General features: G+C 44.4%; 1 protein-coding gene across 4 annotated transcripts in view; it reads right to left on the bottom strand.

Annotated features, from left to right (window-relative positions):
- Positions 1 to 1,574: 1,574 nt before the first annotated feature.
- The window catches only part of SLC44A2 (solute carrier family 44 member 2 (CTL2 blood group)), a 57,365-nt gene continuing 41,683 nt past the window's right edge, over positions 1,575 to 17,256 (bottom strand). For 2 of the 4 annotated variants that reach the window (XM_063119042.1, XM_063119044.1), the window contains exons 17-22: positions 16,922 to 17,025; positions 16,067 to 16,140; positions 13,539 to 13,609; positions 12,055 to 12,143; positions 11,470 to 11,554; positions 1,575 to 2,790 (exon numbers count right to left, since the gene is read on the bottom strand). In XM_063119042.1, coding sequence (XP_062975112.1) covers positions 2,684 to 2,790; positions 11,470 to 11,554; positions 12,055 to 12,143; positions 13,539 to 13,609; positions 16,067 to 16,140; positions 16,922 to 17,025 — 530 coding nt within the window. In that variant the 3' untranslated portion in view covers positions 1,575 to 2,683. Of the gene's footprint in view, positions 2,791 to 7,381; positions 7,552 to 11,469; positions 11,555 to 12,054; positions 12,144 to 13,538; positions 13,610 to 16,066; positions 16,141 to 16,921; positions 17,026 to 17,256 lie in introns of those variants that run through there. The other 2 variants (XM_063119041.1, XM_063119043.1) reach the window with 1 other exon arrangement.

The raw sequence follows: 17,256 nt of genomic DNA, 5'->3' as shown, positions 1-17,256 counted from the left end.
ATCGGAGCTGCTGCTACATTCACATCAGGGGTAGGCAAGTTGGTGCTCTCCAGATGTTTTGGACTAAAACTCCCACCAGTCCCAACCAACATGGCCAATGGTAAGGGAATATAGGAGTTGGGAGACCAAAACATCGAAAGGGCATCAGATTGCCTACCTCTACCTTAGATCTACCAGATACCTGATTGAAAACTGGCTGTCACCTGCCCTATGGCCTATGACCCCCGTCTGCCTTATATGTGAGAAGGAGCCCCAGCAATAGAACTACCATCTCAATAGAACAACTCAGTTTCTGGATATCCATGTCCAAGAATGGTGTAGCTTTAATAAATTGTGTTGCTGCCTACAGTGTTCCCGAAAGCTTCATGAAAGAAAGCTAGTAAATTCAGCTCTCAGTAGAATTAAGATCTAATCGGGGTGATCAACAAAATAGAATTCTGAAGTGGGGCAACTTCTCTGTGTCTGCACATAAATCACAATGTTGTTGTTTATTCGTTCAGTCATTTCCAACTCTTCGTGACTTCATGGACCAGCCCACGCCAGAGCTTTCTGTTGGCCATTGCCACCCCTAGCTCCCCCAAGGTTGAGTCTGTCACCTCCAGAATATCATCCATCCATCTTGCCCTTGGTCGGCCCCTCTTCCTTTTGCCTTCCACTTTCCCTAGCATCAGCCTCTTTTCCAGGGTATCCTGTCTTCCCATTATGTGGCCAAAGTACTTCAGTTTTGCCTTTAATACCATTCCCTCAAGTGAGCAGTCTGGCTTGATTTCCTGGAGTATGGACTGGTTTGATCTTCTTGCAGTCCAAGGCACTCTCAGAATTTTCCTCCAACACCACAGTTCAAAAGCATCTATCTTCCTTTGCTCAGCTTTCCTTATGGTCCAGCTCTCGCAGCCAGAGGTTACTACGGGGAATACCATTGCTTTAACTATGCGGACCTTTGTTGTCAGTGTGGTGTCTCTGCTCTTAACTATTTTATCAAGATTTGTCATTGCTCTCCTCCCAAGAAGTCAACGTCTTCTGATTTCCTGGCTGCAGTCAGTGTCTGCAGTAATCTTTGCGCCCAGAAATACAAAGTCTGTCACTGCCTCCACGTTTTCTCCCTCTATTTGCCAGTTATCAATCAAGCTGGTTGCCATAATCTTGGTTTTTTTGAGGTTTAACTGCAACCCAGCTTTTGCACTTTCTTCTTTCACCATTTGGGAATTACCACTACCCCCCACCCCCGATGTAAAGTGTTCATATCCAACCATAAATTATGGAATCTGCATAGTCTGAAAGAATGGCGGTGCCATGCAACTGATCTTCCTGTCCACTAATCTGTTTGTCAGGTATGCAGACTAGATTTTAATTGAGACAAATGATTTATTTTAAAATAAAGCCTATTATATTTAAAATCCCCCACCTGGAGTTTAAAGTGAGAACATCTTCCATGCAGTGGCTTACTGGGGAGGATCAAGAAATTGATAAAGACAGAGATTTCTAAAGACAAATTGCTGTAGGCTTCATTAGTTACATTGGAGTTGTTAGATGGAGTGTGTGTTTTCTAAAAAAAAAAACCTAACAGATATACAAAACAAAGTTTAATATTTCAGTTATAAAATATTTTTCAAAGATACAGGGATGTATAAGAAAGTAGAGAAAGAGTATACAAAATCAAAAGTAAAGTTGAAACTAGCTGGGCAGATTTAAAACTAAATTGATGGCATTATCATTTTATTTGTGGAAAGTTACCAGTGTCACCGAAGTTTAGTCACATGATATAGAATTTTGAAACTAATCTTGCTACTTTCTTCATTGTTTATTGATATATTCTGTATATATGTAGGTTCCGCTTCATATTTGGTGATCCCACATTTGATGCTTATTGCATCATTTACATTTTCCCCCTAAGTACATTGTTCATTTGAAAAGGGCCGTCTTTTACAGATTTTTTTCTTCCCTTCTGCAACAATTTTGGTCTTTCCTCATTCAAGAAACAGACTATCACCAAGATTTCCTTCAATAGCAGCCTCAACAATGTTGATCTAAAATAAGCCTTTCTTGCCAGAATTTTAACAACACAGCTGATTTCATTTCCAAAACTGTCCTGGGAATGCCAATTGAAACTGAAGTACAGGTTGTACATTTTAGAGAATAAATACAATAAATTTCCCACAAAATCAATAGATAATTCTTAAACATTTCCTTGGGTAGCTTGCACCTTTAAAGTGTTCAAGAATATTCAATGAAGTACTGTTACAAGGAGAACAGACCTTTTGGGATTATGTAGTTAATAACTGGTTATAGCCTTAGAGGCTTTCTTCTCACTGGCACTGCCTGTACAAACTGTTCTGTCTGTTTTAATAAGCAAGAAGCCCACCCACCCCCAAATACTAAGTGGCCAATCGTGAACAGGATGGTTTTCTCTGAGTAGTAGCAGAATGCTTCTACATTCAATTTGCTCAACTGTGCTGAAGTCCTAAGATTGGATCATAAAATGGTCATTTCTCACTGTAAAAGGGGGGGAAAGGCCAGAGACTTGCTAAATTTGGGCAAGCTAAGTCCACTTGCTAAGTCTGGCACAGCAAGTGGAAACAGAACATTTGAACTTCACAGATGCTGCTTTTCAAGGAAAGGGCTTTACAAAACTCAGGCCACTTTATTTCAGCGCGTCTGCTGCATGCTACTTGTGGGAGCACCGTTATGCATCTGTTTGCTGTTTGTTAGTCTTCTTCAAGAGTTTTCTCAGATTAGATGACATGAAGAAAGGCTTTTCGGTAGAGCCATCATTACGTTCCAGGTCTTCCACTGCAAAGAGACACAAATCCCCCCAGCAAAGGGGCGTGAAAAGTCTGCCTTATGACTAACGGGTGTCAGATATCTGAAACTGAAGTTAGGGGAAGCCTTGGCCATGGACTATAGTGGCCAAGCAAGCAAATTCATCCCACTTAACAGGGACATGCATCAGAGCGAGGATGATAACAGAATTGACCGCTCACTCCTTCCACATCAAAAAAAGACTGTGCAGTTCCTTACTGTGGAAGATCTGGCTAGGGAGGGTTTCCTTAAGCCTATCTCAGTGCAAGGGGACATATGTCTACCTTAAGGCCACAGCAGTCTTGATGAAATCTGGTTTCTGGGGGGAAATTGGTGTTGTTGTTGTTTTTTAAAAAAATCCAAAAATCCATTTCTCTCTCCCCTAAGTTTCAAATTCTTTGGATGCAACTTGCATGTTGCATTCAGAACAAAACAGACAGTAGACCTTCTTAATGCATGATAAACAGATCTGCATAAAACAGGTGCAGAATCTGAGGTCAGGGGATCAACTCTGGCTCTCCTGGGTTCCCCAGATGGCCACAGGCCTACCCACCACTGCCCAAAATATAGAGCTTTCCAAGCTTTTGTGCAGCCCCCCCCCCCCCCCGGGCAATTCTAGAAGGTTGAAACGCCTTCTCCTGTGGTTCAGTTACTGGTATTTTAGCCCTGCCCCATTTTGCCTCCGGCTCCACCCACCACTGGAGTGCACCCCGCCCCCCCAAGCTTCTCTAAAAGAGGTTCAACACCCCTGGCATAAATTGAACAGCATTGTTCCTTTTAGGGATGGAATTTAATAATTTTAAGAAATTAGTCAAAACCCACATAATAGAAGAGAAAGGGTTGTATTTGCATTTTTAAAATGCAGAGACGTGTTTCTCCCCCTCTTCATTCTCACAGGGGTGGCAATGAAGAGGATCTTTTTTCTGCCGTGGGGAAGCAGAGTGGTTGCTAAATAGCCTCTCTGTGCAAGAGCTGCCATTGATAACGTAAGAAGAGCCCTGCTGGATCCCACCAAAGGCCTCTCCAGTCCAGCGTCCTGTTTGTGCAGTGGCTCATCAGCTGCCCTCCTGTGTGCAAGAGCACCGTCCCACCTGTGTTTCTCTCAGACTACCTCTGATACTGGAGGTAATATAGAGCCACCAGGAATAGTAGCCTTGTCCTCTTTGAATAAAGCAACGGCAGCAAAGGTGGCAGTGATAGTTATATGACGTTTCACTCCGCTTGGATTTTAATTTGGAAACAATTCTTTTATCTCTTTTTTTTATATTAGACATCTGAAAGCATTTTATTTCTCTACTCATAAATGCCGTGCATCTTTGTGATGCAAGCCAGTGATACGTAAATGCTAGAAGTGACCTTGACCCTTCTGCTGGACCCGATCTCGGACTTGCATCTGGCCATCTCCATTTAAAAAGGCCTGCCTGTTCACGGACCATTTCCCTGTATATGTTTTCAAGCTGAGCGTAGGGAAACAGGACAGCAGAAAGAGCCCTGAGAGTACAAAGCCCTTTATAATAAGAAATAGGCATATTCCTGACATAGGATGTGATCAATCTGTTCAGACAAAACTCAGCTGCTCCAACAAAGGTCTAAAACCAATGTTACACAATGGGATTCTACTTGCACAATAGACATTTATCTTACCCCACTACCCCCACAGTCTCCTGCTTGTTCCCCAAAGGCTGCTTTTTTGGTACAAAAGGCAGGGTGCAAATCAAATCAAATCAAATCATAGATCTCCTCTGAAGGGTTGGGAGACCTTCTGGAGCAGATTTGGAGGACAGAATTCTAGTAGCCAGCAGTGTCTGTTTGGTGGTGGGAAGACATCATGGATACAACCCTTTGTACAAGAATCTTTTGAAAGGCATACTGCCAGCTTGGGTCAACAACAATAGAGCACAAGCATAGATTTTTTGAGAGCCGAAGGCAGTTTGAAGGAGGACAGGGTGCTCATGGTGTGTACACCTATCCCACTTTTGCTTCTGGTAAACAGAATTGCAATATCTATCTATCTATCTATCTATCTATCTATCTATCTATCTATCTATCTATTCATTCATTCATAAATCTGTTGACCAGAGGCAACAGTAGAACACATCATGGGAAGCAAACCTTTTGCCAAAGCACTCTCACCTCTCTTAAAAACATATGTCTGTCTCAAGCATCAGACATTGCTAAGCAAGGCCATTGGTCTCATGAAACGCTGCACATAGAGAATTATAAATAGAATACGGGGAAGCATTTGGAATCCTTAAGATCCTCCCAACTTCATTTTGAAAAAGTTTTCAGCTCTTGTGGTAATTGGAATCGCCAGTGCTTGCCTGTCAATACTGATTTCGTTTCATTTTGAACTTTTCTTGTGTTGCTTTTTGCACGTTTGCAGGACATCTGTGCCCAAAGCAACCATCAGGGATAACAGCAACAGTAAGGGTTAAATAAATAAACAAATATTTACTTTTGAGCACGTGTTAACAATATGTCAATTTAAGCAACAAGCTGGTGCATCTTCTCACAATAATATTTACTCAAGCTTGCAAAATGAAATGGCGAGTTGGCTTATATATTCATAAATATTTGCACCAACTTTCTGTTTCAGATAATAAACTTTACGTGGATGTTCCTCCTGATGAATAGAGAACCACCATGAAGGACACTGTATGAGAGAATCTCTTTAATAAGGCACTGATTTTTCCAAGACAAAACCTGGAATTTTGATACCACCTGGGGCACGATGCAGAGTGTATTAACCATTCTCAAAAAACCAAATGATACATTAAAGTTCCTGTTCCTTTTTGCCTGCCTGACCTGCTTTGTGTTGCCTTGCAGCTACAACTCCTATTTCCTCTCACCTAACACCCCTCTCTCTATAGTAAACTCACCATCATTTCATAGAATCACAGAATAGCAGAGTTGGAAGGGGCCTACAAGGCCATCGAGTCCAACCCCCTGCTCAATGCAGGAATCCACCCTAAAGCATCCCTGACAGATGGTTGTCCAGCTGCCTCTTGAAAGCCTCTTGTGTGGGAGAGCCCACAACCTCCCTAGGTAACTTCTCAACCCCCTAGGTTCTCAACTCCCTAGGTTCTCAACTCCCTAGGTAATTTCTCAACCCCCTCCCACATGCCTCCCAAAACACAACACAGAAAAAACTTTAGTTATAGAACAAGGCTGAAACATTTAGGTCCAACCAGCATGAACTATTTCTAATTCACATAATGTATTTTTCAGAACTGATTGGTGCAAATTTGTATTTCTCTGGCATAGGGCATAACTTGGTCTAGATTATAAACTAAGCTAATAGTTATAAAAGCAGGAGATGTAAATTCTAGCTTTATGTACTACTGAAAAACCAAGCATATTTTTTTTGTATTTTCAGAAATGAAATCTCCCAACTTTAATCAGTAGCAACAAGGAACCATCAGTCACCATCAGATGTCCAGGATCCTTCCTAGCTCAGTTAGGGTTTTTTAAGTCGAACACACACAACTTTGCACAGATATGTGTTGGGAATTTCGGAGATACATTTTGAGCTCAATCCAACATAAAGTATCCTGAAACTCAAGTATTTCAATAGGCTGAAGCATAAACAACACTCTGTTGGATTTGGGCCATAACTTTGAAGGAGAATTGCTATGAAAAGTTGTAATTTCTTTCTGCATCAAGACAAACTTTACATCAGTTATAAATAAGCAAATGTAGCTATATATGGATCAGATAACTCTGCAAGCAGCTGTACTCTCAATGGTATGCTAGAGCTTCAAAGCAGTTCACTAAAAGTGATCATCCATTAGGGTAGTAGGCTTACAAGTTGCACAGAACACTGCTTTTACACTAACCACTAAAACGGCCCTTAGTTGAAAAGATTTGTAAGTAGAAAGGCCCCCACAAATTTCCAGCTGGCCTCCAAAAAACACATAACTAACTGAAGTGCCATTGATTTCAATGTGTCTACTCCACGTATAACTATCTGGATACAATCAGCTGAGTGTATGTACTCAAGCTAGACTCACTCCCCCGTCCCCCACTTCCACGAATTTGTCTGAAGGGGAATGGTGTAAAACTTGAAACTTCCCACTTATTGAGATGGTTTAACCCATGCAGCTAGATTGCACCCCAACAGTGTTGGATCTTCTGTCTCTTTGGAATCACAGACCAACCACTCTCCAAATTCACAAACAGGTAAAAGAATTATTCATTCCCACCTCTGCCTAATCAAACACCCAGTTTGTACTGTATGTACATATCCTGCATATGTAACACTGTTTAAATAGCCAGCCTTGCTATAAATGTGGCATCTTGAGGAGGGCAGAAAACAACCTGCATGGTGCAAGAGTGAAGAAACGGGACATTTTCCAACATTAAACACATTAAACCTCCAATCAACTCCATAACGTTGACGCTGGAATATTTGCTGGGTAGAGAGGCAGGTTATATGTCACACTCTCCTGCTCACCAGGAGCAAGCATCCCAAGCAGCACCCTCGCTATGTGCAAGCGTCATGCTCAACTTCCCAGAACGTAAAAATTAGAAGGTTTGCACTGGTGTTCAGGGCAGCCCTGATGGAATAGCGCAGTGGTTAGCCTGCAGTGGGACACCTGCACGTGCCTTTTCCCACTTGGTACCCTTGTCCCTATTCTTGGCTCTCAGCACTTTTGGAAGGTTCTAGGGTTCCTTTCAGCAGGATTTCACTCAGTGCAGGGGACATGTAATAAGGTCGATCAGAAGATCCATCGTTCCTTTCCAGGTCTTCGCCTTTTGGAATCCCAAGACAGATAAGGGAAAGCAGCCACAAAAGAATGAACAAGAGAAGCAAAGCAAAGCAAAAATAAATATGACAAAGGCAACGGGATACAAAGCAAAAGGGGGGAGAGAGAGAGAGAGAGAGAGAAAGGGGAAATTCGAAGTTAGTTGCAATTAGATTTCTCCACCAAGAAAAGAACAAGGCAGCTTAGACAATCACCTGCTTTTATGCTATATAGAATATTTTTGCTATTATAGTGGAAGCAAAGCAATTGCTAACCAAACTGATAGTGAAGACATGGAGAAGAATGAGAAATTAATCATTACAAAATCACAAGAGGAATTAGCTTTCACTGCCTTGCTACAACTGGGCTACAGCCCACATCAAAGTGGAGACGAGCCATTTCATAACTGAATGAATATTCTAACCAGTGGAAATGTATTCACTTAACACAGTCTTCTCCAATCTGGTTCCTGCCAGCTGTTTTAGACTATAATTCCCATCATCCCCAACCACTGGCCTTGCTGGCTGGAGCTGATGGGAGGTGTCATCCAAAACATCTGCAGGGCGCAAGATTGGGCAAGATATATAGGAAATGCACCTTTGATACTGTGTCAAGAGTTGGCACTTCAAGGACAGATGGACCACTGCTTTGGCCCATGAGAAGGCAGTGCTTCAAACCTAAACCATTGAGCAACCTTAGCTCCCTTGATCTTTCAAGAGCTGACAAATCCCCTCAGATTTAGTGCGACTAGCAATCTGCAAGCCGGGATACTACACTGTTTTCTGCTCCTGTGTTTTCAACAGCAGCTTGATCCACACAAATTCAACAACTAAAGCTTATTCATTATTTACTTAATCAATATATGAGCCACCTTTATATATCGTCAAAGGTCTCCAAGCTGGCATACAGTGTGAACAGAGCCACAATAAAATAATTAAAACCAGAATCACGAAAGCCTTGCTTACACCCTTTCTCTTCAAGCCAGGTGAAGCTTCATCTGCTTCCTTTTTGTACGTCATTCTGCCATTAAAGGCCTAAGAACAGGGTCAGCAGAAGCTGGGAAGCCCAACTGGAAGTCCAGATGGGTCTGGCCCAACCTGGCCTTTCATCATGCAACAAAACCACATGAAAAGTTGCTCCTCCCACTGTGGCTGCTCTGCCTACAATAACAAGAATAGCCTCACTGTATCGAACCAAGGCTCCATACTATTCTATTTCCAGCAGTGACCAGCCAGATGCTGCCAAGGAGATGTCAAAACAACAGCCTCCCATAGGTTTTTTCCTCTCTCCAGCACCAGATACTCATGAGATATCGAACCTGTGACCATGGAGGCATCACATAGCTATATCATGGCTAATAACTGAAGACAGACCTCTCTTCCCCATTTTAAAGGGAGCCAAGTCAGTGGCCATCAACAAATGTTACAGCAGTAAACTCCATCAGTTAATTATGCACCATATAAAAGAAATTCTTCCCTTTGTCAATCCTGAATCCAGTTCTCGACACAGCTGTCCAGCACCTTTATTCAAGTCTACCCCACCTCTAGTCCCGGCGAAAAATAGTTTCCTGCCTACGACTCTGGCTGAAGCTTTCTGCAACAACTGCTTCACATTTTGGGTTTCGCTGGGACTTCTGGCTTGGGCTTTCCCCCAAATTGCTACATTGCACTGTGCCTTGTTTATGCTTGTAGCTAGCCCTGATCTTGCATATTTTCTGACTCTCTACACTCAACTCCCATTGAATGCTACCTTCCCTGAATTTTTGAGATACAGAAAGTCCATGTACTCAGACAGCTCTTAGGGAGGAAAAGTTTGAAGTATATAGGCACCATCTCAACCACAACACACTCTTAATTTTTAAGTCATTGTTTTAAATGCTATTATACTGTATTTCGTAATTGTGTTTTTAACTTGTTGGATGTTTTTTGTGGTTTTAATTTTTGTGAACCGCCCAGAGAGCTTCGGCTATTGGGTGGTATAAAAATGTAATAAATAAATAAATAAATAAATAAATAGTATCTTGTGCACAGAAAATCCTGCACTTGGATTTTGCTGGGACTATCCTAGTTTTGCTCTTTTTATAGGGTCTTCTCCAGGTGAGAAGGGCTGAGTTCCTGTCCTGCTGGGAGGGTCTTTGTCTCCACCATGTCCTCTCACGGAAGGACTTAAATGGGAAAGGAAGCCTTGTTTAATCTTGCTTAAGAAGTATTTGCATCTAGTACAGTGTTGCTCAAACATTTCAATCTCAGCTCCCCATTCTGAAACCCTCTACTGTTTCAAACCAATGGGTCCCCAAAACAGGGGCAGGATTAAAAGTGATGCATGGAGATCACCACGTGTGCTCCAAGGCTCCCAAGTATTTCCCATCCCTCAAAAGCCCATCAGGCTGCATTAGAAGGTACTTTAGAAAGTTCCTGTCTCTAAACAGGTTCCTGCCACTGTCTGCTGTCTTGCACTGGAGTCCGAGGAGAGAAAAAAAGACAGTCACACAGTCGGGGAGAGAGAAGCAAGCAAAGGCCTGGGACGACCAGCAGAGGCATTCTCTCTCTCTCTCTCTGATGCTACCACACTGGAAAGACTAGGATGCCCTAGCTAGCCTCTCAGCTAAGGAAAACTGTAGCTACTCAGCCACTGATGGCAAAGCTGGGAATCCGTTATCTCTCCTGCATGGCACCCATCCAAGGATTGTACCATACAATTTAAGAAACACCCTTCCCCAACCTGATGCCCTCCAGAGGTGTTAGACTACCAGCTTCCATTATCCCCAGCCACATACTCAATACTAGAACACAAAGTAGCCTCAAAAATAAGAAGGTCTTTCCCTCGCTCTTGGGTTCACTGATTAAAATTTGCCTTCTCCAATTAATAAGTTTCTTCTGATGAGTCAAGCGATCGAATAGCAAGTGAATGCTGGAGAGTGCAAAAGCAGGGTAAGGGCAGAAGTGAAGAGGGGAAGAGTTGGAGGCTGGTTTGTAGCTGCTGCCTCCAAGCTGCACCTGCTGAAATTTCCTCGTCTGCACAACTATTCAAGGCGCGGGAAACCTGCCCTCTTTTGTATCTGGCTACCCTAAGGCTTGTATCCAAAAGCCAGGTTACTAGAATCATAGAATAGCAGAGTTGGAAGGGGCCTACAAGGCCATCGCGTCCAACCCCCTGCTCAATGCAGGAATCCACCCTAAAGCATGCCTGACAGAGGGTTGTCCAGCTGCCTCTTGAAGGCCTCTAGTGTGGGAGAGCCCACAACCTCCCTAGGGAACTGGTTCCATTGTCGCACTGCTCTAACAGTCAGGAAGTTTTTCCTGATGTCCAGCTGGAATCTGGCTTCCTTTAACTTGAGTCCATTATTCCGTGTCCTAGAAGTAGTCCACCACCACAGAAGTCAGTTATAAACAATAGCAACCAGGACATGGACACAGCAAATCTGTTAGCTTTTAAGGTGCTACAGGTACCAACAGGTACATCTGTTGCTTTTGCTGCAACAGAATAACATGGCTAGCCCTCTGGAAAGGAATAATACTAGAGCCCAACCCTTTGACAATTTTTCGGTCTGCATCTTGCCTTCCGAGGCTCCTATTGCCCCTGCCTCTGAAAGAAGTTCAAGAGTTTGTGATGATTTAATGACTACAGTTCTTTGCAGTGCATTTTCAGCAGCTGCTGGTTTAATTCCAGAGTATAGCAGGGAAACATTTCTTGCAGCTGCTAAGCAAATGGCTGTCTAGGGATAAAACATGGTGGTAGAAGGGGTACCTGGCAGCCTTTACAGCAGTAGTGGACATGTTTTGGCCTACAAGTCCCATCAGCTGTGTCCAGCATAGGTAATGGTGAAGGATCATGGGAATTATAGGCCAGACCTCCCCCGCCTTAGTCTAGCAGTTTGGACAAATATGCTTTTTTCAGGAGAGTGTTACAATAGCTGGATACTTACAGAAGCAGAGGAAAAGTGTGTCCACACACATGGCATACACACTGAAGAATCCATGTGCAATGAGATAGGAGCCCACAATCACCGTCTATAAGGAAAACCAGACAGGCATGTCAGTGCTGCATTTCAGCCAGCCAGCAATGGACTGGGAATGGGAAAGGTGCATCCTCTCCAAGTGAATAGAGCTGAAAACTCAATTAGTAAAAGACAGCAGCTGATCATGGGCCAGACACACCCACTCTCTCACTCTCTCTCTCTCTCTCTCTCTCTCTCTTTCTCTCTCTCTAACCAACCTCACAAGGTTGATGTGGAGATAAAATGGATGTTGGAGAGAGCCCTTGTGCTCTTTGGAGGAAAGGCAGAATATAAATATAATGAATGATGGAATTAATACATTAAAACAGAGTCCAACATGCAAATTAATAGTGGCTCTCTCTCCGCCCCCACCACCCCTGGCCCTCCACTATCAAGGAGGAGAATCTCTGTGGTGGGAAGATGTAAAACTTGCACAAGGAAAATAGCTGCCAAACAATATAGCCCCACTGGAGATGAAAGGAAGACTTTCTTTAGCTATTATTAGATACCAACCAGAATGGGGACCCAGTAATAGTTGAGAGGGGGTGCAGTGTCTTGAATCAGCTTTATCCTCTGGGTGAAAAAGAAGAAGGCAAGGATACCTAAAGAGGAAGGAAGGAAGAAGAAGAGGAGGAATTTCAAACTTTTCTACCACACCTCCTTCTTAGAAGCTATTCTGTCTCTGCCCTATTCATATTTCAACTGGGTGTCCAACAACAATTCCCCTCCTCCCTTCCAAAACGGTGGCTTGGATCCTTTTTTTAAAATCCACATATTTTGGGGGAAGAGCTATGGGAAAAGCAAGTAAAATGCAAAAAGGGTAGGAAGACATAAAGCAGCTTTCTCCCAAACTGGTGCTCTCTTAGACTACAACTCCCATCATCTCTAGTCAGCATGGAGGGACATCTGGAGAACACCAGGTTGGGGAGGGCTGGCCTAGAGGGACTCACAAATGGAAGGGGCACTTACTTCCTGTGAAGGAGAAAGGCAGGAGGGGACTATTGCTGAATAGAGCCAAGGGAAAAGGATAGAAATTCTACCTTGGGAAAGGAATTAGTCAACCCAGCCTTACCCAATTGCTTGCCCTCTAGATGTGCTGCACTACAACTCCCACCATCCTCAGCCGCCATGGCCAACTGGGTTAACACTTTGACAGCTTCCTCGAACAAATTCTTTAGTGGATTGTTGTTGTTTATTCGTTCAGTCGTTTCCGACTCTTCGTGACTTCATGGACCAGCCCACGCCAGAGCTTTCTGTCGGCTGTCGCCACCCCTAGCTTCCCCAAGGTCAAGTCCGTCACCCCCAGAATATCATCCATCCATCATGCCCTTGGTCGGCCCCTCTTCCTTTTGCCTTCCACTTTCCTTAGCATCAGCATCTTCTCCAGGGTCTCCTGTCTTCTCATTGTGTGGCCAAAGTACTTCAGTTTTGCCTTTAATACCATTCCCTCAAGTGAGCAGTCTGGCTTTATTTCCTGGAGTATGGACTGGTTTGATCTTCTTGCAGTCCAAGGCACTCTCAGGATTTTCCTCCAACACCACAGTTCAAAAGCATCTATCTTCCTTCGCTCAGCCTTCCTTATGGTCCAGCTCTCGCAGCCAGAGGTTACTACGGGGAATACCATTGCTTTAACTCTGCGGACCTTTGTTGTCAGTGTGGTGTCTCTGCTCTTAACTATTTTATCAAGATTTGTCATTGCTCTCCTCCCAAGAAGTAAACGTCTTCTGATTTCCTGGCTGCAGTCAGCGTCTGCAGTAATCTTTGCGCCCAGAAATACAAAGTCTGTCACTGCCTCCACGTTTTCTCCCTCTATTTGCCAATCAGTGGATAGGCAATGGCATTCAGATGCTAATGTGCCTAAGGGCACTCAACTCATTAATTGGTCAAAGTTATGATCAACCCAGTTAATTACAATCAATCCGTATAAAGAGGCCAGTAGAAGGACCTGTAAGTAAAGAGGATTTGGGGGAAAGCCCAAAACATCACAAAGGTCTTACCAACGCTTCCTACAATCAGGAGTTTTCCAAGGAAAAGCAGGAAATCAGTGACTTTATCCAGAACAGCCACTCTGAAAACACAGAAATAGTAACTTTCTAACCTTTCTCACAGATGTGGAAATAGAGCACGTAGCAATAGTCTGAATGTGATGTGACCAAGACACAAGTAACTATTGCCAGGCCAGACCAATTCAGGAGGGGCTGAAGCTGGCACACCCACCTGAAGATCCAGGGACAGCGTAGGATCAAGGTGCACTCCCAAACTATGGACTTGCTCTTTCAAGGAGAGTGCAACCCTTTCCAGAACAGCTTGAATCTCAATTCGAGTCAGGCTTTCTACTGAGCAACACCACCTCTGTCTTGTCTGGGTTTAAATCATCCAGCCATTGCTGAATCTAGGCAACATTCAAAGGTCTCAGCTGCTTCCTTGGTATTAAGTGACAAAGAGCAATAGAGCTGGGTGTCATCATAGAATCATAGAACAGTAGAGTTGGAAGGGGCCTACAAGGCCATCGAGTCCAACCCCCTGCTCAATGCAGGAATCCACCCTAAAGCATCCCTGACAGGTGGTTGTCCAGCTGCCTCTTGAAGGCCTCTAGTGTGGGAGAGCCCACCACCTCCCTAGGGAACTGGTTCCATTGTCGTACTGCTCTAGAATCATAGAATAGCAGAGTTGGAAGGGGCCTACAAGGCCATCGAGTCCAACCCCCTGCTCCATGCAGGAATCCACCCTAAAGCATCCCTGACACCTTACTCCAAAGTTCTGAATGAGTTATCCCAGAGATTGCATGTAGCTATTAAACCTCATGGGGGTCAAGATGGACTCCATGGCCATTGGCCAGTGGTGTCCCACAAGATTCTAACAGTAATCTCAAGGCACTTCCCCTTGCTGGGCTGAGCACAGCCCACAGGCCTGCAGTAAGTACATACTGGTTTGTGGGGCCCCATTGTTTCCCCATTCACTTCTATCATGTTGAACTTTGCCACATCTTTGAAAAGAACCTCAGTCCTGCATGCATTCAAATACTTGGTCCAAACAGAGCCCATGAACCTAGTGGCTTTTCATACCAAACCGCCAAGTTTGCATGAAACTGATCCACTCCCGTTTTGAGCTCTCTTTGCATAAATGAAGAGCCCTGATCACAACCAAGCCCCTTCCCTTTAAGCTAGGGTGACCCTATGAAAAGGAGGACCGGGCTCCTGTATCTTTAACAGCTGCATAGAAAAGGGAATTTCAGCAGGTGTCATTTGTATGCATGTCTCACCTGGTGAAATTTCCTCTTCATCACAGCAGTTAAAGCTGCAGGAGCTATACTGCAGCTATACTGTGACCAGATTTAAAAGAGGGCAGGACACCTGCAGCTTTAACTGTTGTGATGAAGAGGGAATTTGGTTCTCCATATATGCAAATGACACCTGCTGAAATCCCCTTTTCAATACAACTGTTAAAGAAACAGGAGCCCTGTCCTCCTCTTCATAGGGTCACCCTAGTTAAGCCAATGGTGGCACAACTGACCGTCTACAGGCCATAGATAGTCCCTACCTCCCTGCATCCACATTCGGGTTGTGGTACTTGTGCCCTGCCCAGTGCTAAGAGGGAGGCTAATGCAGAGAACTCTGGGACACAGACATGCTGCCATTTCAAACACTGGCCTCATCTACACCTATCGCCAAATTCGCACGGGAGGAGGGGTGGTTGCGAGTTTTCCCACTTGCATGATTGTCGCTCATGGGGCACACGCAAGAGACATTTCCCACGAGTAAAGGAGTGCCGCTGCGGGAGGACGTCTGCCCCCTGACGGCGCTTCCACGTGTGGGCAGGGATACGCAGATGACGCGGCTACAGGGCTTTTTTAAAAAAAACGGATCAGGAGGGATGATGCGTATTAATGCAAAATCACGGCTACCCATGGGGTGGAGGGGAGGTCCAGCGATGCTGTGCAGAAATATATTTGTTTGGTTTTTTTAAAAAAAATACACACGGCACCACAACACGCCGATAGCCAATCAAAAACTGTTCCGAAAATGGCAGGCGGGTCCACTCCCGCACACCTCCAAAACTGCTGGACGTTGGCTGTTTGCTGAGCTGGGAGCTCCCACCCACAGCGACAGCTTCGCGAAGTGGGGGGGGGGGCACACCAGCCATGGTCATTGGGATTGTAGCGAGAGAGACAGAAGAACCGCTACAAAACCAGTCAGCGATATTCTTGAATAACTGAGGGGTGGACCCGAGATCACAGCGGGACCAGCTGTGCACCATGTGGCCCAGTAGGGATGACGTCGATATTATCCTGGAATAAACGGCGGGTGCACTCAGAAGATTCTTCCGTGTGGGCTGGTGTGTGGGGACCATTCCTGGTCAACATGTTTGGGAGGGAGAAGTTAAATTAATAGTAACATGACAGGTTTATCCCACTCGCAAGCATCTTTGTCAGGGAGGATCCACCAATTTAAAGGAGCTGGCTAGCCTCGTTATAAAGCCCCCAAAGCATAACAGCAGCAAGAAAATGGCAACTCATTGCCCTCACCTGATGATATTCCTCATGAGAAGGAAAAAGGCATTCCTTGCAGAAGTGCAGAAGTTTGTGCCATAAATGGCAATCTGGGGAGAGTCACCAAAGAGAACACAGACATCAATCACGTCAGGTGAGGAAAGGCTTTGTCAAGGATCATTTGAGGAACGTTAGTGGCTTTTGACCTGATCCCCAATCCATCATCCAGATACAATTACTTAGAACCAGAGAGATGATTCTCAAGCAGACACTCCCTTCCATCACACCCCAATATGAGTCCAGCCCAGCTGGCTTATGCAAGGACACTTCTTCTGACACTAACCATCAGGAGGCTGTAACTTTTGAAAGAGCTCAAACAGTTGCACCTGAGCTCAAAACCATCCTCTATGCATCTTAAAGGTCTCCCCACTATGTCCTTGTCAGCTGCAGACCACCAGCACAAACAGCATGGGTTGAGAGAGCCAGCATCTATCTTGACTACATGGACTGGTTGCTGAACCAGCATCTATCTCCGCAGATTCCCCAAATTGCAAGCACCACGCAGACATGTCCGAAGGCTCATCACATCTGAAAACAAGTGGTGGGAATAGAGGTACAATCGCTGCGGTGTTGGCTGGCCACCAGAAGGCATCATGTCACACCAGCACTGCAAGTAAATGCATTGGCACAAATGTCCGGGAGAGTGCATTAGGCAGCCAAGGCCTCTTCAAGACCTAAAGTATGGCGGAAGAATCTAAAAAGGAAAACCGCCAGCAGCCTCTCCTGCCAAGGGCATAGCTAACTGGTTTTTAAGAGGTGCCCATGTTGTTCTCAGCATCTTCAAATCTGCATTAGTTCATCGGGTGGTCTGCAAAACTTTGAATTCCTCACCATAATGTATGCATTCCTGTTCAAGAATTTGATGAACTTCTCCAGGCACCAGAAGCAGCATTTGAGGCAGGTCAAGAGGAACTTGGCAAACTTGTTCTCAGCAGCTAATGCAACAACAGCAACATATGAGGTTAGGATCTTTTCCTGTCTGTTTATCAAACTGGGCAGAGCCCCACTTAACACAGTTATTTAAATACACGCATTTTGAATGAACGTTAGAATCAGGACTTCAATTCCTGAGAACATCAACTTTTATACCAAAGAAAAGAATAACTTTCTAGTCCTTATTATTCAGAAAACAATACTTGAAAAATACAAGCTACCACCTTGGTTCA

The sequence above is a fragment of the Elgaria multicarinata genome, chromosome 3 (genome assembly GCF_023053635.1).
Source record: "Elgaria multicarinata webbii isolate HBS135686 ecotype San Diego chromosome 3, rElgMul1.1.pri, whole genome shotgun sequence".
NCBI classification, from domain to species: Eukaryota; Metazoa; Chordata; class Lepidosauria; order Squamata; family Anguidae; genus Elgaria; species Elgaria multicarinata.
The sequence above is the reverse complement of the archived record's forward strand: the minus strand, read 5'-3'. Positions and strand labels throughout refer to the sequence as shown.